Source organism: Aulonocara stuartgranti (genome assembly GCF_965226115.1).
Source record: "Aulonocara stuartgranti genome assembly, chromosome: 16".
Lineage (NCBI taxonomy): Eukaryota > Metazoa > Chordata > Actinopteri > Cichliformes > Cichlidae > Aulonocara > Aulonocara stuartgranti.
The window spans coordinates 32,917,475-32,942,632 of NC_138952.1; the positions used below are offsets into that span (position 1 = coordinate 32,917,475).

Sequence of the window (25,158 nt, forward strand, 5' to 3'; positions counted from 1 at the left end):
ACTACTGAAAATAACACAATGGGCATGTGAGCAGAACTTGAACACAGAGCAATGGAAGATGGTGGCCTGATCTGATGAATCATGTTTTCTTTTACATCACGTGGATGACCGGATGCCTGTGTGTCACTTATCAGGGGAACACCTGGCACCAGCAGATGCTATGGGAAGAAGGTGAGCTGACAGAAGCAGTGTGATGCTTTGGGCAATGTTCTGCTGGGAAACCTTGGGTGCTCCCATCCATGTGGATGTTACTTTGCTTAGGTGGGTGGTATGTGTCAATGTTGCAGACTATGTAACCCCCCAAAATGTTTCAGGAACTGTTTAAGAAGCACAACAGTTGGTTTAAGGTGTTGACTTGGCCTCTAAATTCCCCAGATCTCAATCCAAACTTCCCATCTGTGTGATGTGCTGGACAAACAAGTCCGAAGTCATAATGTTATGCCTAACCTTTATATGTCATACATATGTCCACAGGGTGCTGCAAAAGAAAATCTCTCAGCTCTAAAAAGCAAATGCAAATGTTCTTAATAATTTCACGCTTTCGCCCTATCCCAAACGGACAGTCGTCTGCCGAATGAAACATCTGCTACAAACAGCCACATCTCACAAAAGAAAACTTGGCTGACAGTCGGGTTCCACTGCTGACAGATGCTGCTGTGCAAGAAGGGAGTGGGTGGACTGAAAAAGAGCCACAGAGCTTAACTCGTTGTCAGTAAAAATCAGTGACAGCATGAAAAATTGTAGAATTTGCAGGAATCACCGAATCCAATTGTGACGAGATGTATTTGAAACACAGACACCCTGCTCTTTGTATCACTTGAAAATAAAAATGCCACATTGGAGAAAGTACAAACTCTCTACTTTTTAAAAATTGCAATAATATTATGTTAATGAATGCGAGTCCATTCATATTTGTGCAGGATTGGATAGCTTTATTAAATTTATGCATGAGTAAATACTAGCCTGTGCTCATGCCTGCGGGTTATCAGCTTTGGTAGAAAACTGAGCAGCACACAGATCAACACAGACATTGTGCAGACTGTGACTAAACTCTAATCTACAAACAACAGACACCAAACAAACAGCAATTCTACTTGACCCTGAACACTTCAAAGCAGCTAAACAACAACAAGCTAAAAATGACATGAGGAACACTCACTGCCTAGTGCAACACCAGCTTTTCTTTCCTTTCTCTTTGTAGCTTAGCTTCATAGTCCTTGCTTTTATCATGGATGTAGCCTTTGGCCTACAAATCCAGGCAGACATGTGACTCATAGGTGCAGCTGGGCCGAATACTAATGCATCATTTATCAGTGCTGTACTTTAGGGTTTTTTTTTCTTAATATCAGCACACTTTTCCTAGTCCTGGGATGATTTGTACTGGTATATCTTGATGCAATGATGCATGCTATCTGACACTGCAAGTTGGCCATCAGGTAGCAAGGATAGGCCACGTGGACTACTCAAACCCTGGTTTATTATGGGCCAACCTACTCCCTGTGCTGGGTATAAAAGGATTCTGTGCTGCTCCCCCCAATCTGCTACCAAAACATTACCATCTGTATCTATACAGATACCCCAGGGACAGGTCAGGACAGGTCCCATTCCTGCACATACACCCAAAACTCTAACTGTGTTCCAGCCTGGCTCCAGAACTTTGACGCAAGGTACACGACCAGTTTCATTGCCCCTCTCGGATACAGCCACCATGCCTGAGCTTAAGCAAGCTGCCACTAAGTAGGGTCGGTGGAATCCAGTTACCACTGTGCGTTCAAGACGGGAGCCTGTCTTAGGGTCAAGCTTTAGGGCAATGAGGGTACCTTTTCGAATATCAGCTACCAGGAATTCATCGAGCCTGGTTACAGTCACACCCCTGGGAGCTTCCAGTTCATCTTTTGCAGAGCCGAACCCAGACCCTCCAAAGGTCTGAAGCAGTCGGCCGTGCCTGCTGAACACAAGAAGAGCTCTTTCTGCTGCACAGCTTACTGCAATCAGACCCTTAGCATTGACCGCAATGTCAAAGTAGTTCCTACACCGTCTGTCAGAGCCACCAGCAGTTGGAGAGGTCACTTGTTGGAGGACATTTCCACGAGCGTCAGTCACCTGTTTCAAAGTTGAAATTCAATTATAACCTCATTGACAGTTTCATTTCCCACACTGAAAAAAATTTTCTGTACATGTTTGAGTTGTATAACACCTACCTGAATTCGTGCATTTCCACAGTCCACTATAAAGAGCTGACCCTGTGGTGTGGCATGGATACCACTTGGCAGGGTAAGATCAGCTCGACCTGAACCTTGCTTTCCAAATTGTCCAATGAGATGGACACCTTTGGGTTTAAATTCTGTGGAAGTCAAGTCACACTCCTCCTCTAACTCCACCAGTGCTTGCTGCCTTCTTTGTCCTCTGCCCCACTTTTTTGCCTCAAGTTCTGTTGTACAGGAACCATCTATAACAGACAGGGATAAAGACCTAGCCACAGGAGGTTGTGTTGATCCAGCAGCTGTAGCCTGTTTCTGTGGCTGGTATAAAATATTTTGACCTCTATAGGAAGGCGACGAGAAAGTATGCCCCATGTCAGAGGCTTTCAATTTCCTTCTGAGAGTCGGCGAGGTTGAGGTGAAGCTCGTCTTGAAGTTGCTGCCCCTAATCCCCCACACTCCTTGCTCAATTGGCCCACTAGTAATCAATGGGCGCGTCTTGTGAGTCAAGTCCACTGCAGACTTTGATAAGCGGCAACTGTAATTCAAAGAGCCTCTGTTCATACTGTAGTCATGAGATGGGCTAACAATGAAAGTATAGCTAGAATCAAGGCTGTCTGTTGGGGATGGTGCTCGGCCAGAGTCACCGAGCGTCCCTAGAGAGTGTTCATCAGAAGACTGGCTGAGGCAAGAGGGGGGTCGACCCCTGGATGTGAGGTCTAGGCAGCTTTGGCTGGCTGAAGGTTCTCTTTGAGATGTTAGGGAACTGTTGCAGTATCTTAAAAGTCTATAATTGGAATCTTGACCTACTCTTCCCTTATCTCCATTTTGACCGTCTAAACTTAAGCACTGACTAAGCTTTATATGCTGCTGTTTTTGTTCAGGTAAAAGGTTTGGCTTCCTGCTGGAGGCCACAGTTAGCCATTTCCTCTTGTTCCTTGGTGAGTAAGGTTTCCCATTCTTGTTTATCTTGTCCTCGTCTTCCATGTCCAATTTTTTAAGAACTGTAGGTACAGCCAAAAATACATCCTCACCTTGTGGCTGGAAGGAAACTGATTCTACCTCATCTTCCTGAGATGATTCCCAGTCAGCCTGTTCGCAGTGACATATCTTTGCAGAAGAGTGCTTTTTTTCCTCCTCTGATTCTAGGTCACCCCGGTTAGAAAGGCTGATCTTTCTAACAACCCTGCCGGTTGGTGAAATAAATCCCTGTCCTTGGGTGCTCTTCTCTTTTCCAGAACCTTGATAGTTTGTGTCTTCACAGAGCATCTCTTGTGAATGAAGAGCACATGGCTGTCCTTGTGGCCCACAACCTCCAGCATGCAGGCAAAGGCTTTGTTCTTGAACACGAATATCTCCAAAGTTGACAGCATTCGGTTGTGAGCTTGGTTTGAAGTTCACTTTCTTTAGAGAAACTGAGATTTCCCAAGGTTGTAGGAACTCTGAAATCTCCTTCAGCAGTGGGTTCTGGCTTGGCCCACTGTCCTTTACAACTGATTGACCCAATTCCTGAATCTGCTTTTTCAGTTCTGCCAGTTTACAAAGCCGCTGGTCCAACAGGGACTGGCTGACCCGGGCTGCTGCCACGTTCTCCCGCTGGATCTGGTCTAGACGCTGCTGAGTGTCCCGATGGTCCTGCTCCACCCTCTCCAGCAGGCGCTGCTCTTCTCTGCGTGCTCCCAGGATAGCTCGCTCTACACCACGCTTTACAGATTCAGTCTCAGTTTCATGATGCTCCTGCAGTCTGCGCAGCTCTGCCTCTGCCTGGGCAAGGTCACACTGTGCCTGGGTTACCCAGCATGGAGGGTACTGATGCAGGAGAACAACAGAGAAAGGACCATCTGACTGGCAATCAGGGCTTGGACAGTGGCCTGGGATAGGAGAGGTGGGAGTGCTGCCCAAAGATGTTCCCAACATTATGGATGGATGGATTTGTACTTCTCCAGTATTTAGTTCCTTCAGAATGACGGAGAGATAAATACAGAAAAAAAGAGAAGATCAGCTTCACTCGGGGCACAACACCACTGTAAAGTTCTGGTGCATACATTTCCGAAGCATTTATCAAAACCAACCGATTTACTTCAGCAGCAGGAGTGAGTCATAAGTTTTTGTACATACTTCAAAGTTTTCTTTTCAATGTTGGGATTTTATTTTGAACCTATGTAGTCTAAAATTAAGCGCTGGTCATCTACACTGAAAAAATGGGAATTGGGAGGCTTTTGAATTTGCACAAATGAATTTAGTTAATGCTACACAAGCCTTTCATGTTTCTCTTATTTACATGATTAAATAAAGTACTATTTACTTGATTATAAACAATACTGAGACTACTCATTTTTCTTGCATTGATTTAAAGTGACTAAATTAGAATACTAAAACCATTGTAATCATGTTTGACCACAACCGGAAATGATGCAATATATTCAAAGACAACAACTAAATATGATTGGATAATAAGACCTAGAGTCTTATCCAATAAGACAACAACATAATTTAAGGAGAGCGCAATTGACCGCCAGATTCTGGAAGACTGTTCAGCCACATGCAACCTTTGGCACTGAGTCAGGCATACTGAGAAGGTAAGTAATTTAAATACATTTGTTTTAGTTGGGTACGTTTTCACAGAATTGTTGTAGTGCATGCATGCTATATAAAAAGTAGTCTGTAATGCATCTACATGTTGTTTTTACAGTGCTAGCTAACAGTGCTGTTTATTCATAAAAGCGTGTTGCTTTTTTTCAGGTAGTCTTAATTTAGTTTACATTTTCAATTGTGTAATTAATACAAATGTTATATGTAAGAGATGACAGGATCATCTATAAGCACTTTCTTTTATTTGCTGCTAAGGTCAGTTTTTTGTGAAACATTTGCAAATATATTCTCAAACTAACTTTTTCTTTTAGTTATTTCTGCAGGCCATCTTTAAAAATGTGTTAACAAGTTTATATGGATGCGATTTTGGACTTGTTCATGGCAGAATTGCTGCTTTCACTGCTGTTACAGTTTAATAAAGGTGTATTGTTCAGTAGCACTCAGTCTTTGCCTTTTTTGTCAATAATGATCAGTTAATATTTCAATTGAAAAAATTAAGTAGGATTTAAAGCCATAATTTGTCTTGCAAGAACATAATTGCAATGTGTTTACATTACGTAATATCATTGCGTACCACTGGCAAATAAAAATAAGTTGGTGTTAAATATTAAAATATATTGACATTATGCAATACATTGATATTATGATAATAGATTAATATTAGTACATCAAACATGATTTTTTAAAGTAATCTGATGGAAATAAAATACTTTGATGTGACAAGCATTAATTACTTGAGGGAAAGTGGAAAATTAAGTCAGTCATACTTATTCATATTATGTGGGACCGATGTACACAATAAAATCAAGTAAATTGAAAGAACTTTTTTTTTCAGTGTACTGCATTGAGTTTATGCACAATTTTATACTCTTTTAAAAGTAGCTTAAAATATTAGTCCTGTGACTTAAATAATACCTGTAACAAGTATGATTGCAATCTAATAAACTGCCATGCTAAGAATAGCTAAGTATAATTTCAAATGAGATTTGAAACTCTTGTGTTTTAACGAGTTTTGTTGTATTGGAGCAGCAACATGCAGCATATTCAGTCATCCATCTGCACTAAAATTGGGATAATGGCATCCAGTTACAAAACACCTCACTCCCATGAAATTATCTGTCATTAGGCATGATTTCCGTAATGCGTAAGTGTATGACAGACCAAAATCATGAATCAGTCACACACCAATTTAGTCTGGCAGAGGTGCATGCTTGCTTGTGAAGTGCTTCTGAGTAAACAGCTGCTTATGGAAAGGTGATACAGATATGAAGAGAGGCCATAAGAGAGCTGAGGCTGTGGGTAGAAAGAACTAGCTAAGGCAAGGAAGAAAAGTTTTGAGTTCAGTGTCGAGAAATCTATTAGCATTTCAAATAGCAGCAGACAGCCAGAAGCATCCAGAGTGAGGGCGAGAGTGGGAGGTAAGGAGACAGCCAGTGTGTCAACACAACAGTACTTCTCAACTCCCCAGTCCCTGCGAATTGATCTTGTTTTGATATTTTATTCATGAGCTGTACAAAGCGATGTAGAGAAGCAGCAGTGAAAGATGTCGATCCTCTGTGTGCTGTATTGTGATAACCACGGTGAGCCATCACAAAATCAACAGAAGCACTTATGCAGGGTAAACATTAAGAAATTTATATCCCACCTTTCTGTCAGATGTGGAAACAACTTGAGATACTTAACAACAGTCACAATTCAACAAGTAGCTTCAACAAGATATTCTACTTCAAACTTTCTCCTCAAAAGTTTTTGAAGTGTACTTTTGACTTTAAGCTTATGAAGCATGAAATAGACAGTGACTGTTGTTTTTAGGCCTATTTGATGTTACAGTAAAAGTAAATTACTGTGCTATACTGCATGTTCTGTTCAGTGAGATCATGTATATTATTGAAAATAAGGAAAAGAATTGAAAGTAGTTTATTGCATTACCCACAATATGTCAAATGTTCAATTATGATAATACTTCAGAAGTCACCTAAATTCGATTCAGTACAAAATAAATACAAAGTGTTTTTAGCTACAGCTAGGAAACTAGCTTTAGCTTGATACGAGCACCGTGATACCCTACTTAATGTGAGTTACGTGCAGTTTTATTTCAAACCTCACTCCATATCTCACTATGGGAAGTGCCTCTTGGTGAGAGCAATTGAGTACCGGGTAATATTTCCAGAGAACTACAGTTACTCTAACCAAATGCTTCATTTGTGGGCAGGTAGTAGTTTAACATTGGTGGGAAAAATTAATTACCATAGCAAAGGTCATAGAAGTGAATGAAGCTCGTCTTTACTAGTTATGGGCAATCTAACGTCCTATAACTTCCTTTTACCTAAACTGAAGCCGAGCTCCCAAAAGTTGTACACAAATCATAAGTAAAGCAAGCTCTATGGTTATGCTTTTGCTTGGGTATGTAGAGAAAAGGATTTGGGGTATTCAACCAACACAGATCCATAAAAAACAGTCGAGAGAAATATATTTATTGCTGACTGCATTTATTTTACTTTTTGTATTAGCCTGTGGCATTTGTATCAGCTGTACGAATTAAGTATTTCAGTAACAAGTCTGCTGTCTGCAGTTTACATTTTTTTAATATTAACAATTAAAAATAATGAAATCCACAGCACTTACAATTGGTTACTTTAATACTTCAAAACATTGTAAGGAGCAAAACGAATCACTGAACCCAAACTTTAACCTGGACATAGTCCTTCAAAAACAAGCAATGAATGTTTCCACCATCATTGCCAGTAACTTTATCTATGTTGGGGATAAGTGACAGGAGGAACTGTGGTAGTCCCATCTCTGGTAGGACTGGCACAAGTCGCCAAAGGTTGTGCTCACATTACCAAAGTAAATTATAGATGAGGGAGTCCAGTTGCTCATGTTTTGAATGTCAGGCCATGTAAGGAAAAGTCAATAGGAAACCTTGTAGTATTATTAAAATAACAAAAACATAAAAACAAAATTAAAAACTGAACTTTACATGTAATCAAAGGATTCATGATATGTCAAAAAAGTGAATAATGTAAATTAACACCCACACTTTCAAATAAAATAAACTAACAAAACATTGAAATTGTACTAGAAAATAGGTATATGAAATACATCTGTAGGGGAAGAAAACAAAAAACATCAAACCCTGCAATGTCTTACCTGTAGTCAGGTACCGGCTCTGCTCCACCGCTCCACTCTTCTCTACTACATCCCTGTACTCCTCATACAATCAGCCTCCAGCCCTCCCTCTGTGCCATTTTCCCTCTTGTTTGCTGTTGCTAGGACACAGCCAAGCCAACTCCAGTTCCCTCTTTGTGCAGACTTCAAATTGTGTGGATCCACATTTGACATTTGTCTTGGTGTTCAGACTGTGTACTTTATACTTTACTTGAACCGAAGATGTGTGTTTTAGAAAATGCAGCGAGTCAGAGTAAATCTATTAACTCAAACCACACAGTACGTTGCTTCAGGGACCACCACATATTTATGTCATGTAGCTTTATGATGAAAACCCATGGAAGTTTTCAAGCTATCGTTAATGCTAGAGATTTACTTATCTACATGAAACATTGATTTCTAGGGTCAGTGAGTCCCCACCCCCCGAAACATGAGCCATTTATATTCTCTGTGGTGATTGGGGACAAATATTATTATTAGTTGATCAATCAAGTTCAAACACTGTGCTGTAATGTCTCCAAATGTCTTTTCTGACCAGTGGAAGAAGGCTAACCTAGCACAGGGACAACACAATGAAACACATCTCTACATACACACCAGTTAACCCGACAGTCATGTCTTTGGACTGTGGGAGGAAGCCCGATTACCCGGAGTTGTCCACATGGGCACAGGAAGAACATGACCAGGAGGTTCAAACCAGAAACCACCTTACTGTGAGGTAACAGTGTTACATACAGTTATTCAAGTTAATTCAAATTCAACTCACATTCCTGAAATTCACATTTTTACTTTAGTTATTCAAGAAATTCAGATATAAATTCTTCAAAGTTAGGGCTGCGTGGTACATTTATATAGTGACGACTGCAGAATGCTCATTTTGTCTGACCAGAAGGGCAAATCCAATATATCTAAATTTTACAAAGAGAGAAAAGCAAAACATCCTTAGATTAAAGCAGGAACACAGAATGCTTTTCTTCATTTCTATCCCATATTTTATACTTGTGTAATAAAAACATTATTGTTAGAACTTGTTAAAAGTCTATCTCAAATCATTTATAATAACTCAACAGAGCTCTAAACTCTACCAACAGAGCAGGTAAGACTTTGACACAGAGATATCCAATCTTAAAACATATAGTTAAAAAATAAACAGTATTTGTGCAGTGTGGAAATGCCTGCTAGTCATTAGGTGGCTCGGTCTCAATGTATCCCGACAGAATTTTAAGGAAATGCCAAATAGTTACTTACTTTAGCTAATTTTTAACTTATGTAGTTTTTCCTCATGAAAAAATGAGTGTTGGTGTTACTGGTTACTGGAACATTGGATGAGCAAAAAAAGGACAATTAGAACCAATGTTCTAAGAACATTCACACAGATGAACAGGAAATGCAGTGAGCAAAATGGCCATTTTAGGCAAATAATTACTGTGAGTCAGCCTGAAAAACAAAAGTTTCCATCACATTTTTTGTTAAGCTGCGGGGGGCTTCTAGTAGCTGCCTCCTCCTTTCACCAAATTACAATACTGTGCAAAAGTCTTGAGTCACCCTTCAGTTCTTTATATTGTGCTTCCAAAGAAGTCAGCGTTTGTTGCAGTTTTTATGTTCACACCAAACTCGTACCTGACAATTTTCAGAGGAGCGCTTTTTTTTTCTTTGTGTTTGTTTTTTTATTATAAAGTCACTGACCTATGATTCATTCACGCTTAACTCAAGGGATGAACCACTGCTGTGTCTTCTCATAACAGACAATGAACCAATTTTAAAATTGTATCTTTAGGCAATTTTTTCCTGGCAGCTTGTCACAAAACATCATTTGTTCCCATTTTTACAAATAATAAAAAAATAAAAATGCCAGAAACACAGTTTGACAGCCATTAATTAGTATTTTGAATCAACATGGTCCTTTCCAAAGAGCTACTAGATAAAAAAAATTGGGAAATCTTGCCATAGTGTGCAGTGTGTCCTTAAAAAAAAAAGTAAGAAAACAGAGCATGTGGGGGTCAAAAGAAGACGTGTCAAGCCTGGAAACTATCTGCAGATGAACAGTAAATTGGGGGGCACATAAAAAAAATAAATGGTAAAAACCTAACAAAGGACCTAAGAGCTACATCTGGCCCTTCAGTTGATCCACTTACTAAGCATTCATCGGGTTTGGAGGAGCGATGAATCTCAGTGTCAAATCTTTCGTTTAAATTGTCATCAATATGTACAGAGGAGGTCAGGAGGTCGGCAGACAGTGAGTTTCTGCAGCTGTCTAAAACACACTGGAGGCTCGGTCATTGGTTTGGGGCTCCATCTGAGCCAGTGGTGTTGGAGATCTTGTCAGAATAGATGAATTATAAACACAGAACAGTACTGATTTTGATCCAATGTTAAGAGCTTTCCAAATAGCATCATTTTCAGCATGATCCCAAACACACTGCCAGTGCAGTAAAAACATACCTGAGAAAAAAGAAAGAAAAAGAATTGTACAAATGGGTTTTTCCTCATCTACTATATGTACGTTTCAATAAATCGTTGCCCCCATTTCCCTTACAAAAGATAAAGAAAAGAGGGGTGGCTTGAGACTTTTGCAGAGTAGAGTGCCATACCAAGGCATCAGATTTAACACTGATATTTCATTCTACTTTTATGACATGAATGTCTCATCTCACACAATTTTTATTTGAAGGGGTTGTCTCAGGCACAGTATGCCCATGAATTCATCTGCATGTTTCCACAAGTACGGATGGATTTTAAAAGGACAGGAAGTGATGTTACTTTGTATGTTTATAGTTTTTGAACTCATTACTCAAGCAGAAAGATGAGCTGGTGCCCACAAGTACTGGGTGCTGCCTCTTCTGGAGCACGAGCCAACATCTTATGTGATTCAACAGGAGTATGAGAAAACGAGGATATTTTTAAACTGAAAATCTCCTCTACTGGAGTCCCTTTTCCAAGACGTTCAAAGAAACCCAAAGAAAAGACACCAGGACAAGTGTTGTATTGCTAGGCAAAAAAATTTATAAATTAATAAAAACATTCCCTTTGTAGTGTTCTTCTGACAGCTTTTCCCACTTTGCAAGTTGTGTCCTCTTTTTCTCTAATGATTTCAAAATATAGAAAAATATTTCTGACAACATTCATCATGACATGATTTTCAGATGATTTTCATTCTGTAGCGTTAATCATTTCACATTCGTCTCCCACTTGCTTATCGTTGTTTTTTTTGTTTATATATATATTTAAATATATATATATATATAAACAGTATTTACACATCAAAATCAATCCATACCATCTCTCAGCTTCAACCCAGAGACACCAGAGCATGTTTTGCATAGATCACAGAGGGGAAAATGTCAGAGGTGAAAGGTCAAAGCCTTTGAAAGAAACAAGATCATAACAAAAGATATCAATATCAAACATGGCACAGATTGGACATTTTGAAGCGGCAAATGAGTCCTTGAGATGTTTACTGTCCCACCCCTCCACTTTCTCCAGGTGGCGCTGCAGCTCGCAATGTAAAAACAGGAGTGGCAGTTCAACATTTTGGATTGCTGTTTGCGTTCACAAAAAAAAACAAACAAAAAACCCCCCAAAAGACATTACACGCTCAAAATTAAGCAAAAACACAGGAAAATTTTCAAAGAACAATTTTAGTGAAATTTATTTTAAAAGTTATTTTTTACTTAATTGTCAGATCAATTTTAGTGTTCAAGAAAATGTTTAAAACACAGCAGAAAAAAAAAAGTAAAAACAAACAAAAACTGCCAAACATAATCTTCCGGAGCTTAGCTTTGGGTTTACAACAACTCCTTTTTTTATTTGTCAGTTAACAGAGTCTGAAAACAACAATAGCAGGCCAAGGAAGCAGGTTTGGAGTCTGAGCAGAGCTGAGACGCTGCAGCTCACACTGGCTGAGATGCTCGTTCATAAAGAGCTCACACGTTTTGGAAGGCCATCGTTCATTGTGCTAAACAAATTAAGCAGGAACTTTTTTTTTCAGATTTGTTACAGCATGATTACTCCGTGGCCACTAGAGGAACAAAAACATCTTGTGCATCCAGCCGTGGTAGCTGCTGAAAGCAGAAAGCGTCAAAATCAATTTCCCAAAATGAAAAAGAATAAGAGGGAAAAAAAGGCCTGTGCCCCCGTCCATGACCCCTGTTATGTGAACGATTGGAGTGCTCATGTATATATATTTTTTTCTTTAAAAACCAGCAGAGTATGAAAAGCAACTTCCATAAAGCTAAGTAAATCCATCACAGTCACCATGAAGCCTTGATTCTATTTGCCAGACTCCCTTTCATTTACCTGTGTGCAACGTGTGTTTTTACATATAATCACTGCTCTAAATAAACTTCTGCTTACAGTCTTTCAAGGAAGACGTCAAAGGCCCTGGTAGGAAACAATCCCCTTATAAAAACGCCACATTACAAACTTCATCACATTGGTTTTTGTATACTTGCAAATGAACTAAAAAAAGATCAAATAAAATTAAAAGATTAACCGCGAGTACAGACTGCAATCCCTAATTAGACAGATTTATTAATGCCACGTTCTTACTGAGAAGCTCCCTTTTCGTTAATTAGGCTGAGCCTTAAAAATTTAAAATTATTAAAAAACAAAAACTAACTGGCACCGTTTTGTGGGCGTGAAACGTTGACTAAAGAAGCGCGATTCGTGGATAAGGTTCATTACAGTGTTCAGACCGTGTACCATCAAACTGTCTACGATTGCTTAAACAGACATTGTGAGTTTCAGGTATCAGCGATTGTCTTTGGTGTACCATGAACACTAATGACTGTAACTGTGACTGGAAGTGACATTAAGAAACAGAGCAAGTACCATCAATCTTTATCAGAGCTGTTTGTAAAAAATAGTTTTGTTAGAAAACACAATCTTGAGTGTAAAAGACATGGAACCTGATGAGGAATGAGGCCCTCTGTTCTCGTTTTTTTGTTTCCTCTCCCTCGCTCTTTAGATCACACATGTACAGCAGACTGGGTGATATGCGGATGGACGGATGGCAGTGTGTAAAGTACAAGAGAGATTTCTCTACCCAGAGCAAACGTTCAGCGTGAAACCTCGCTGTCATCGCCGAGCTCTGCAGGTGCACGACTCACTAACCACTAAACCCTACTGCATGGAAGCTAATTTAAGCTCAGTACTATTGCACAAACCAAACACTACTTAACTGTTAGTTTATCATAAAACCTCGCCTTATCTGACATGCAGAAACTATTTACCTATTAATAAAAAACCAGAAACAAACTATGGGTCATTACGAAATGCATCTAAGAAATTCTGTAGAAAAGTGACTCACAGCCGGGACGAAATCCCACATGTACGAGCACGACGAACGCGGCTATGGCTTCGATGAGCTGAGGACGTCTCAGCTTGTTGCAGAAAGTGAAAGTGGTGTAATGGGAAAGAAATGTTAGACGTTTTGCAGGGTGGCAGGCAGTTTCTCTACTGCTAAGAGTTGAGAGAGAATGGCTAGTATGTGCAAATATGTTACTTGGAAAGCTGGGTCACAGGTAGATGATTTAACAAAGCACTCCTAAGAATAATGCACATTTTTACAGTTTTTACAGTTTCTGGTAGCATTACAGAAAACTGCTACAGATATTACAGAGCTGTAAAATGACTACTTACCATTTTATAAAAAAACAAAACAAAAAAAACCCCAAAAACAAATTAGCAACACATTACAAAGGAAAACAGTGAATATCAAGTCTTGGCAAAAGCTTTTAACACTGTGTGGCTGCAACTTCATTCAACCTCAAAACACAATAAATTAAAGAAAAGCTGATCACAACTTGCATCAGCACCTCCACGTGCACATTTATACTTGGTACCCAATGAAATAAAAAGATAGAGTAGCTATTTCACCATTAAAATGGGTGTTAGTGTTTCAAAAAAAAAAAAAAGTAGCAGCATATTATTTTCCCAGATGTGCTGTGTGTTCGGTTTGGCCTGTCTCACCAAGAAAACAAAATCTTTTTCAAGAAAAGTCATGAACGCCTCATGAGATTCTGGGTCATCAAATTCAAAATAAGGGAAATAATGTCAACGCACAGGTGGAATTAAAAAAAAATAAAAAATCGTGCAGAATTTCGGGTCTTTCAAAAACACTGAATGACACACAAAGGATGCGACACGTACAAGTACGGAAGAGGATCAGGGTCACTGGGGTACAAAAAGTGGGCACATCTTTTTTTTTTCTTCTTTTCCAGAATTCTGAGAAAAAAAATTTCTTTGACTTTAATGTCAGGATTCGGACTTTTTTCTCAGAATTCTGAGATTAAAGTCAGAATTATGGGAAAAAAGTAATTCTGATGAAAAAGTCTGAATTCTGGAAAATAAGAAGAAGAAAAAAAAAAGATGTGCCCACTTTTTCCCCCAGTGGCCATGATCCTCTTGCCGGCTTCGTGATTCCTCCGCTTAATTTTTTTTTTTTTTTTTTTTTAAATGGCGAACAGTGAATGGTTAGCTAATGGCCTGAACAGTTGGCGTCACCTTTTTGGAAAGGAGTGATTCATTCAAATAAACTCTCATACACAATGGCAGACACATCTGCTCCCACATGTTGCTGATATGTCTATAAAACGGTGCAAATTCAGAAGACAAATGTTTAAAACGTTAAAAGAAAAAGGCAATAATTACCCAAGTTTCTCAGTACAATTATGGTAGTCGTGCTGATTCACAGGAGACAAAGTGGCGCTCTCCCACACGGAGGTTTTTCCAGTTTTCATCTCATTCAGTGATGACTAGCATTTAGTGCAGCCTTTTTAAAATAAACCTAAAAGAGCTCCCACGTTTTTTGGGAATGCTTCTGTTTTTTAAAGTGAACTTTTTCTCTTAGTCCGTCCTTGACAAAAGCTCTGATGAAAGCAAACATGAGCCAGCTGCACGGAGATGACCAAACTGATGGGATTACTTTGTAAGTGGCTGACTCGCACACGCTTTCAATCTTTTCCTGCCAAACAATTTTTGGTGTTTTTTTCTGTTGTTGTTGAAGAGGAAACCTTCTTTGTGCCAGCCTGAAAGCACCCTTTCAAAACAAAAGATAACAAGTATTGACTAGCACCAATATGTGCACCTACTTCTTTAATCTGTGGCTTTACTGTGTCGTATTATACCATGAAATGGCATGTGTATATACAAGCTCCCGAATCTCAAGTATTTACCGAGATTTTCTGTATACAGGATGTGAATATAATACACGATATGCACAATATCATAAGTGTACAGATGAGGAAAATGATTCCAGTCCTATAGGTATCCTATAATAATTTTAGTAATAAAAAAATCCCAGTTTTCCTCTTTTGTCTGCTTCGTTGCAGACGATCCATTTCAGTGACAGAAAAGTCTCACATGTGTCCTGATGGGAGAATCCTATATCAATCTCTTCTTTGTGTACAGCCTAAATCAACAGATGTGAAGCTAAGTTTGAGGAGTCTGAGTTTACCTTCTACTCCTCTGCTTCCTGGCTGTGCGGGAAGGGCAAAGAGACGGCGTGCTCCTGCGTGAGGGCAGCCAGCTCCTTGAGGAACTCGCAGAAGATAACGGCGCAGTAGACGGCGTTCTTTACTCGCAGCGCTTCAGCTTGCTTCTCAAGGCCAGACGCACCTCCGCTGCCCCGGAACAGAGCGCTGTGCAGTGATTGGCCGCCATCCCGTACGTGTGCAAGGGCGAGCTGAGCGGCGTGCCGAGCCCGTGTTGGACTGTTTGTGTGACGAAGAATCAGGTCTCCGAGAGATGGCTTTCGACTCTTCACTGGAAGAGAAGGGCACGGTTTCACAACAGGGAAATAAAACTGTGACGCGAGACTGCTCTGACATCTCTGCGATTCCCCGGCGTTTTCAAAGATAGAAAAGAAGTCACCAAGTGGGCCTATAGTTCTGATTATCTCCTTTAATGTGGAGTTTGGTAACAAATCACTGCACAGCAAAAAACAAAAAACCCTCAAAAACCTCTAAACCTGAAGCAAATCGGTTAGGTATGTTTGTTTTTTTACAAAGTACTAATGGTAAGATGTTACGGCACCAATAAATTGCTTCTGCTTTCTAACAGTTTTGTCTTTTTTTTTTTAATTTATCCTAAAGTTTTCCAATTCAAATGTACTTTTATTGGAATTTCGTAGTGTGTTTAAAATATTTTTAAACGTCTTTGTTAATTGGATTTTGGTAAATTATCTTTGATTAACACTTCTCACTAAATTTATGACCAAAGTCATCAAAGCCACGCCTGTATGTGTAAATGTAGCTCTTCCTATTTCTATACTCACCAAGGGAATCAGAGCGGCGCAAAGTAGGAACCGCTGCCGGCGAGTCGCTCCAGTCCACTTTGCTTCGGGCCACCAAGTACTGCTGGGCTTTCCTCAGCATGGCAGGAAAGTCCTCGTGAGATGCGGCAAATGCCTCGATGCGGTTCTTCACAGAACCTAAAACCTGAGGAGAGTTGTGGAAACAAACTTTTAAACTTTTTGATCACCTTTGCTTGGTGTTGTTAACCCCTCTCGCAGGCTTGTCATCCCTCAAGACTAAAATTCACATGAACTTAACAATTTAACTTAACAGTTAAATTGTTAAGTTCATCCATCCACACCCACGCTCGCTGGGTGTGGATGGATCACTCGACTGAAACTGCAGTTATATTTATTCATTTATTGTATTTTTTTATGTCCACTGCAGCAGTGAATTCAAGTATCTGAAAATAAAGAAAATGAATGTGGAAAGAAACTGGATGCAAATATCACTGTGGGCCTGATGCTTTTGGAACCAGAGCGTGCACAGAAGTAAGGTGGGCTGGAAGTGGACAACTATGCCTAAAGGCAGACACCCAAAAACTGTAATCCTTTCAAAGACAAAAAGAAACTATTCGCTTTCTCTACTATTTTCAGAACAAGGGGAAAGAGGGCACCAAAAACCATTATAAACAACTTCTGCATAGTGCAGCGTACCTGGATTAGGGACTTGACACTGGGCTGGAAGACCATGTTGGTGTTGAGCAGGAAGGAGCGTAGGAGGGGCTGAGGATAGCAGGCCAGCTGGGCCACAATGCCAGTGAGCAGGATGTTGACGTATAACGAGTTTTGGAGCATGTTCTCCAGCTTGGCAAACAGAACTGTCATGAATGGACCTGCACGGAGGAAGAGCGGTGGATCATTGAATAGAAAGATAGAATGCTCAACTCTTGTCAGCAGGAAAGAGTAACTGCTTCTCAGAAGTGGGTTTTAACTGCTTGTGATTATATGGTTGCAAATCCTTTCACCATCCTTAAAATATAGTCAAGAAGAGTTCCTAAGTTTGAGGTGGTAATTACACCATCAACCACATAACTTCAACAGCTGTGCTGTTAGCAATTATCAAAAGCAAGAGCTCAGTGATACAATTCCTGTTACACATCCAACCACTTATTTGATACAGCAGTGTGAGCATGAAAATATGATGACAGCAATAGACGTATCCACAAACTGATGCAACAGTGAAAGAAATCCGTGAGTCTCACCTGTGTATGGCTGGGACACAGGTTGGTTCAGTGGTCTGGCAGGACTACAGATGCCCACCGCAGACCCGTCTGCCTTCACGTCACCTGTCAGCTTCCCCTCCAGTGCTGATGACAGCTGCTGTTCTTCTTCCTGGCGCTCAGTGGACAGACTCTCTCTGGCGATTTCCTCCAGCTGACAGGCTGCTTTGCAGCGCTCTTTCACCCGGTCCTCCAGTTCTCTCAGCTCCTGTGTGAACGCCTCAATGCTAATGCCCTGACCGTTGGCATCGCCAGGCAGCTGTGGGTCTCCCGGCGCCTGCTCCAGCAGCTCCTCAATAAGACTCTCTACAGACTGCTGACTGGCTTCTGGAAGATCTGAGGATGCATCATGTGGGTTTAAGGTTTCACTTGACAGCAGTTTGGTATCAGATGCTGACTGGTTAATGGGGGTCTGAGTAAAAATCTTGCTAGGACAAAGAGATTGTGCATCACTGATGTCACTGTTGCTAAAAATAGACTTTGGGAGAGCAGTGCAGCTTTGCGAGGGGCAGTTAACAAGGGAACCATTTTGGTTGGCGTTTTCATCCAAATACTGCTGATCATCCAAGTCCCTCTTCACTTTCTTCACCTCCAGTCCTCTATCACGACTGTCTGAGCACCCGTCTCCCTGCACCATTGTTCCATTATACATAGCCTGGTAGCTAACAGTGATGGCAGATGAGGGGATGTGAGGAGCTGGGGAGGAGATGGGATGAGAAGTGGATAAAGCGGTTGCTGAAGACGAAGAAGGTACAAGAGGAGGTACAGGCTTGGGAGGCAGCTCCTCTCTCTGAAGGCTGCGTTTCTTGGAGCGAGGCGTTAGGCTGATGCAGCTGTTTTTGCCAATCGTAACATCCCACTCTCCGCTGTCCCGCTCAGAGCTACTCCATTCAGACCGCGCTGCTGCCACAATGGCCGCCCTTTGCTGACCGGGAGAAGAGTTATGACTTCCTCCCTGCTGGAAAGAGAAGTGCTCAGGGAACATAGTCATTGGGACATTGGAGGTAGGGGGAAGTGGGGGTGGCGGGGCTGTGTTTGGGGATGGGTTTTCGCCATCATATGGTGCCGACCAGTCACGACAAGCCCAAGAGCAAAACTCAATGCTCCTCCGAGCGTCCTTAAGATACTCCAGATAACCTGAATCCCAGTCCAGACAATCTGTGTGGGTCTGCTGATGGTGCATCGGGCTGTCAGGAGACATCTGGTGGGAGCTTGAAGAACTGGACTGCAGTGGATCCATGCTAGAGGAGGTAGGAGCACCTCCACCTCCTGATCCACCTCCACTGCTCTGCTGTCTCATGAAGAAGGACAGGCGGGATGGAGTGCTGGGTCTGGGTGGGGCGGGAGATTCTGTGCTGGGACTATTCAGTACTGCAGGATGACAATATACGGGCAAACAGGAAAACCATGAGTAGAGCCAGGATCTGCTATCCCAATTAATACAGACACTGTATGCAAACAATCAACTTACATACAATAACATTCCTAACACCAAGAGTTTTCCATGCAAATTCACTCTGGCTCTACAACTAAAGGTCTTAAGTAAAGTAAGTGACTAGAGTAGCTGCACAACTATTGTGTACAGTGTATTCCACTCAGTAAAAGATTGTATTTCAAGTGCAGATCATATCATTTACAACCACAACTATTAGTGTCAACTGCTCACTTTCCACAAGTGTGTAGCTCACCTTTGCCCCAAAATGGATTTTCCTCATCTCTCTCAGAGGAGGCAGCTGCGTTGAACCGGCAGCACTCTGGGATTAATGACAGGAACTTGTCCGCTGACTTTCCGTATAGGTCAGTCTCCCTGATAGCACGACGCTGACTCAGCATTACGTGAGTACATGGCAGGAGATACCTGAGAGCGAGAGAACACACAGAAGCAACTTCAGTAATTTTAGATAAGTTAATCCACATGCACAGGATATAGGTTACTATTCAGGAAGCTTAAACTGTGTTGTCATTTTTAATTCTACATTTCCATTCTTAATATTTGCCATATTTATCTTGCTGTGACAAATCACCTTAAAACACAGACAGTATGCCCTAATCACAGCCTGCAGGTAATGTGTTAACGGGTGGGGGGGTGGGGGGGGTCACTGGCAGCTTCTGACAGTAGTATGGGAAATGGGAGAAACAGCCATTGGTAGTTCATAAAATTTTTGTAAAAATGGGCAGAAATAACCTTGTCTGTATCGTCTCGTGGTAACTGCTGACAGATGGTGACTTTGCGTCATAACCTTTACTTAATCTAAATGACTAGATGTGTGAAGAAGCCCTTTGGAAGTATAACATTTGGCAAAATGCTCTGAAGCGCACACAAACCTGAGTACAAGCTGTAGCATGACGTCTTCACAATTCAAGGACAGGAGAGTCCTGAAGAGGCTTAACGATACCATGCAGAGCTGCAAAACAAGCAGAAAGAAACTGGTTAGAAAACAACCATTTTCTGAGGAGGACATACACATACGTAGGACACTGTGATGATTCATAAAAAATATTTTTTTGAATCCCCCCCCCTCCAAAAAAAGCCTCAGAATAAATTTCAGAACCCAAACGATATAGGATTTTTAAGCTCAATGCCAATTTTTGGCAATTTAAAAATGTGATATATCGGTTGATATTGTTTGTTTTCTGTTTTTTTGGATTACCTTTCTACGCTTTTTTGCTCCACTTGGAAAAGTTGGTATTTGTGTCCCTTTGGTAAACACACTACGCAACATCAACACTCATAACGTGGTTGAAATGTACATTTTGATACCATATGTTGGAAGCTAATATTGGTTAGACTCCAATAAAATTCTATAACAGCAAAATTTACTATTTTCTTAGCAGTGAACACCAGTAATTTTAGTCAGCAGTGCTGATGTTTTAACGCTATTCCTTTTTAACTCCTATTTGGGGGTAACCATCGTTTCTCTTTTTTCCGTCATACTTCAGGTGAATTAATAGATTTTTTTTCCTAACACCACTGCTGTTCCAAAAAGACTGATATTTATGCATTTGGAGGGAATTTAAGATAATGTTGAAACATTTTGCTGAGGCTTATTTAACCACTTATAAATAACTGGTAACACAATCCTCAATTGTTGCAGCAGACATGAAGAGATTCAGTTTCCATGTTTATTCTGTATCCTACTCAGTTTCTGCTTTAAACCCACTCACCACCCACTCAGTCGAGTTCAAATGAGGGCCTCAGGGCTCCTTTACAAATATGCACGCACGCACGCACGCACGCACACACACACACACACACACACATATACGGACCCTTGAATTGCTGCTAATGCGCGTGAGCAGCGTGTCCAGGATGGTGTCATTGTCATGGCGATGCAGCAGGATGAAGCGCAGGAAAGTTTTGAGGAGGGAAGTTTCCGTTATACTGCGCAGAAAAAGATCAAGGTAGGCTGTGCTGGCGATCATCTCATCCACCGATGACTGCAAACACACACAATTAAAGGTGTCTCAAAACTGCCAAAAATATGCAATATGATAATAGTTATGTGTGCACAGTTAAAAGCAACATTAAGGGAATTTGTTCACCCCCTCTCCCCAACTCGGCTGTTAAAGAAACTGCAGCCTTTCTAACAAAAACAGTCCCCTTTGCTACCTTATGCAGGGCGGGGCCGATGACAGGTACAAGGAAGCCGTTGTGAAGGTAATCCAAAAGCTGTGAGCGGACCAGGGGATGGGCGACCTGCACCACGGCGTTGCAGAACTCGAGCGAGTTCATGAAGAGCACGAGCGACGACACGCCCATCCAGTCCTCCCGCCGAAGGGCATGCCAGTCATCTCCTCGAACTTCTATCTTCCTCGGCAGAGAGGAATAAAGAGCGCTGAGGCCTGTCGCCAACACCTGAGGAGAGGCAGAGAGGTCACAGACGTTGCTGACTGAGTCACCTCTAGGAAGTCAGCAGGTGGCACCTCTCAAATAGGAGTCTATTTTTAAAGTTCTGACTTTTGGAAGTAACAAACAAGAGCTACAAACTACACCAAATTAATGATGGAGAAAATAAGCAGCATTTTCATACAAATATCACCAAGTCACAGCCCATCCAACCCCTTCCATTAAGACTGTGCTGACTAACGGCTATTATTACTGTCTGCTGCAAATCTCAACTGCTTAAATGAACAGTTTTAAAATATTTTCATCATAATTCAAATAATTGCAGCATGATGGTCCGTACTCTGAGTCCTACTGTTGTTACCAAAAAAAGGTTTAAACGAGTGCCTTCCCAGCACATGCAGACACAGTGGATTCACAGTCTAGCTCAAAGCCCGTCATGTATCTTAGCCTTTTAATAACAGCTGATGACTTTTATGAAAATCCAATATTTATTGCTGCTGCCGTGCACATATAGGATGGAGAAACCTGAACCCGTTAGGCTGACAAAACAGATGCAAACTTCCTCAAAAAGAGCTGTGCACGGACACCGAGGGACAGGGAGCAAAGACGGGATGTTCTCTGTACTCTGCTTACAACGTGAGAAAGACTACAATTGTTCCTGTTGTCTAAGAATGTTGAACTAGATCCAAAACTGTCAAAGCAAAGCTGATTATGATACGTGTGAGTATGCACAGACAGGAAATAGCCAGACTCGGGCAGAGAGGAGCAATTGGTCATTAACGCCACATCCACTGGATCTTTCAGCTGTAACTAGGTCAGACTGAAGCTGCTGGAAGGAAGATGAGCAGAAAATAGCTGAGTTAGCACCAGAGTATAGAGACCTGAGAGGGAGGGGGGCGGGGGTAGACTACTGACCACAGTGCTGTATGCAGACATCACGCAACACTCGCTCTTATAATGCAGTATGAAAGCTTAAACATTGCTCTGGGACCAGATTCAGTTAAAATCCTGACCAATTCTTGTTCATACATTCAAATGTATGCAGACACATGTTCCCATTGCAGAACTGTTAAGCAAATTAAACTAATAGCTTTAAATATGCACCTCAGACTGCATTAAGTATAACATGGCTCTTTAATTACATCTAGTGGCAGCTAAAAGAAATGACAAAAACAAGGCAGACAGGTTTTACTTCAAAGCGGAATAAACTTTCCACCTTCAAGTTATGATTGTGTTTCCAAACAGAAAAAAGAAATCACAGTTCAAAAATGATAAAATATCCTTCCTTTGTTTTCATCTTTCTTTTAGGTCTCCTGCTTAAAGAACAAACAGTTATTACTAAAGAGTGCTTCTAAACTCACTGGGGGAGAACTGCATCAGTAAGGAAAGTGCATTTCACACAAGTTTTCTTAAGCTGTCTTCTTTATCACTAAACAATAAAGTTTCTCCTAAAAACTGCAAACATGTGATGTTGGGTGAGTTTCTGGGTTTTTTTAAATAGGAAGCCTCGAGTTGAGACACAGTTGATAGGATGTAGATAAGGATGAACGGTCTGTCAGAGTGCATAGTCATCTCCTTCTCCTTCCATTATCGCACACCATCACTAATGCATCAGAATTAGACAGCCTGCGCGCGCGCGCACACACACACACCTCTCTTTCTTAGAAGCAGTGAGGGAAACTAAGTCAAGATCCAACTCTTATAATCTGTCCTTAACCATCACATCAATAAAGAATAGGTCATATTCACCATATACTATACGGTTTTTAGACTCAGAGGTTTTAATTTGAGTCTGGCTTTGACCATACTTCTATCAATCACAAGCCAAATGAGCATCATTATGGGAAAACTGTCTGAAAAAAGAGAGAATGAAGAGTGACTCAAAAGCTCCTCACTCACCGGACAAAAGTAGGAGTTCTCAGCGATGTATCGTGCAACAGCCTCGTGACTGGCTGACGCCGCCATAACCAGCAGTAGTGCATCTCGCGCCTGCTGTCCAATGGCTCCATCTCGGTGGATGAATGGCACAAGCAGGGAAAAGATCAGCAGGTTGGTTGAGCCCTGCTGGGCTGGTGCAGCCCGGAACAACATCTCTAGAACCACCGGCTGTCGGGCCATTGACACGCAGATCTGATGGAGGGAAAAAGAATCCCATTAAAGAACAAGAGTCATGAAACGCTGTTGAAAAATCTACTTTGGAGGTTAGTTATTATTCCAACTTTAGCACAGAAATGAATCACTAATCACTACAAAGGTTTCCTTTTATATGAAAAGAGCAGGTCAGTGCCCCTTTCTGGGGAGTTAAAAACATTTCAGGGAACACCATCAATTATATTACTATTTATTTATGCACCAAATTCACCTGGCTTTTGAAGTGGAACCCCTGCAATTAAATGGTACGTCTTCTGACCAATCAGTAACCTGAGCTGGACTATATTCAACTAACTTTATTGTTTGGGGGAGAAAAACGCCACAGCATGTGATGCTCTCATTTGTTGGTTTCTCAATCAATTGCTGCCGGGCATTCTCATGAAAAAGATATCAAGTTACATTTTAAGATAAAAAAAACCTAGCAAACAGCATGCAAACAGTAAATGCAGCAGAAGCAACAGCAAATGAAAAACTACTATAACTTCTATCTTCCTCGGCAGAGAGGAATAAAGAGCGCTGAGGCCTGTCGCCAACACCTGAGGACAGGCAGAGGTCACAGACGATGCTGACTGAGTCCCCTCCAGGAAGCCAACAGCAAATGAAAAATTACTATAATTCAAATTGTCAGGTTTCATGAAGAGCCACAGCTCAGCTAAGGTTTTTAAATACAACAGCCAATTTTTCCAGCCTTCAATTCTCAGTCATCTCACATCCGTTCAATTTTAACACAAAAAATAAAACAAAACTTGTTTGTCATTTGTGGGATGTCTACTACCGGTGAAATATATTTTGTTTATAGTGACTGCATACACACACTGGAAAAGACTGTAGGTTTGTATGTACCTGGTTAAGCAACAATACCAGGCTGTTCTCCAGAGCTGAAGGACAGCCGAGTTCTGGGTCAGCACAAGCTCCCAGGAGCCTAAGAAGGGGGTGGAGAATGGCTGTGTGCTGGAGCAGGGGCTGCTGGGACTGACCGATAAGCATCTCAAACAGTTTGAGCAGTGCACCCTGGCTGTCTGGGTCCAAGCCACGGCGAAGGTGCCACTGAACCAGCCTCTCCAGGATATTCTCTGTGACCACAAGCTCCAGTATGGGCCCCATAGGTGGCACGCTGGTGCCGCTCTCTGAGCTCTCAGCAGGACGCTCCTCTGCCAGCAAACATAACATCTGGTCGGTGTTGTTTCTCACTGCCGTAAGGTCATCGCTGGAGGATGAAGTCTCATGCTGCTCCAACACCCAAGATATCTGAGAAAAGGAAGTAAGGAGTGTGTTGTTGCTTTATCCAGTGGGCTTAAGTGATGAAGTGTTTGAGGTCCATGCTAACGGGACCAGGACAAACACTAGAACTGTAATGGCACATGTGGGTATTTGTTTATGTAACACAATACATAGAACTGAATGTTATTCCACATTACAATGTTTCCTCAAGTCAATCAATTCTGCTTCCATGTAACTGGTTCATCCTTTAGTCCAAGAGGAAGAAATTCCCTTAAGGCTCTCCCAAGATATCGAGTCCATTAGCACAAACAGACAGGCAACCCTTAAACTTAATATCTCCAGCCATGGCTATTACTGACAAAGAGGCATACAGGCAGATAATACTCAAAACAGGTTAAAATACAACAGTGCAACACAACTCAATTATTTTGCAAGATATAAAACGGCCTGTATTTGTATAGC

At 41.2% G+C, this 25,158-nt stretch overlaps 2 protein-coding genes across 3 annotated transcripts in view; both read right to left on the bottom strand.

Annotated features, from left to right (window-relative positions):
* Window positions 1-15,460, bottom strand: LOC309691450 (uncharacterized protein). Of its 2 annotated transcripts, none has more exons than XM_082509097.1 (3): window positions 15,418-15,460; window positions 2,202-4,157; window positions 1-2,103 (listed from the first exon to the last, which is right to left on the bottom strand). In XM_082509097.1, exons 2-3 carry the CDS (start codon window positions 4,116-4,118, stop codon window positions 1,360-1,362), a joined length of 2,661 nt encoding a protein of 886 aa, XP_082365223.1. In that variant the 5' UTR covers window positions 4,119-4,157; window positions 15,418-15,460; the 3' UTR covers window positions 1-1,359. The 2 variants fall into 2 exon arrangements, with proteins under 2 accessions (XP_082365223.1, XP_082365224.1); XM_082509098.1 differs by lacking the exon at window positions 15,418-15,460 and adding an exon at window positions 7,944-8,936.
* The window catches only part of fhip1b (FHF complex subunit HOOK interacting protein 1B), a 27,503-nt gene continuing 13,286 nt past the window's right edge, over window positions 10,942-25,158 (bottom strand). The window contains exons 3-12 of the mRNA XM_082509095.1: window positions 24,319-24,723; window positions 23,224-23,454; window positions 21,088-21,333; window positions 20,748-20,915; window positions 19,803-19,882; window positions 19,166-19,335; window positions 17,460-18,848; window positions 16,912-17,090; window positions 16,237-16,399; window positions 10,942-15,725 (exon numbers count right to left, since the gene is read on the bottom strand). Of these exons, the coding sequence (XP_082365221.1) occupies window positions 15,421-15,725; window positions 16,237-16,399; window positions 16,912-17,090; window positions 17,460-18,848; window positions 19,166-19,335; window positions 19,803-19,882; window positions 20,748-20,915; window positions 21,088-21,333; window positions 23,224-23,454; window positions 24,319-24,723 (3,336 nt within the window). The 3' untranslated portion in view covers window positions 10,942-15,420. The remainder of the gene's footprint in view (window positions 15,726-16,236; window positions 16,400-16,911; window positions 17,091-17,459; window positions 18,849-19,165; window positions 19,336-19,802; window positions 19,883-20,747; window positions 20,916-21,087; window positions 21,334-23,223; window positions 23,455-24,318; window positions 24,724-25,158) is intronic.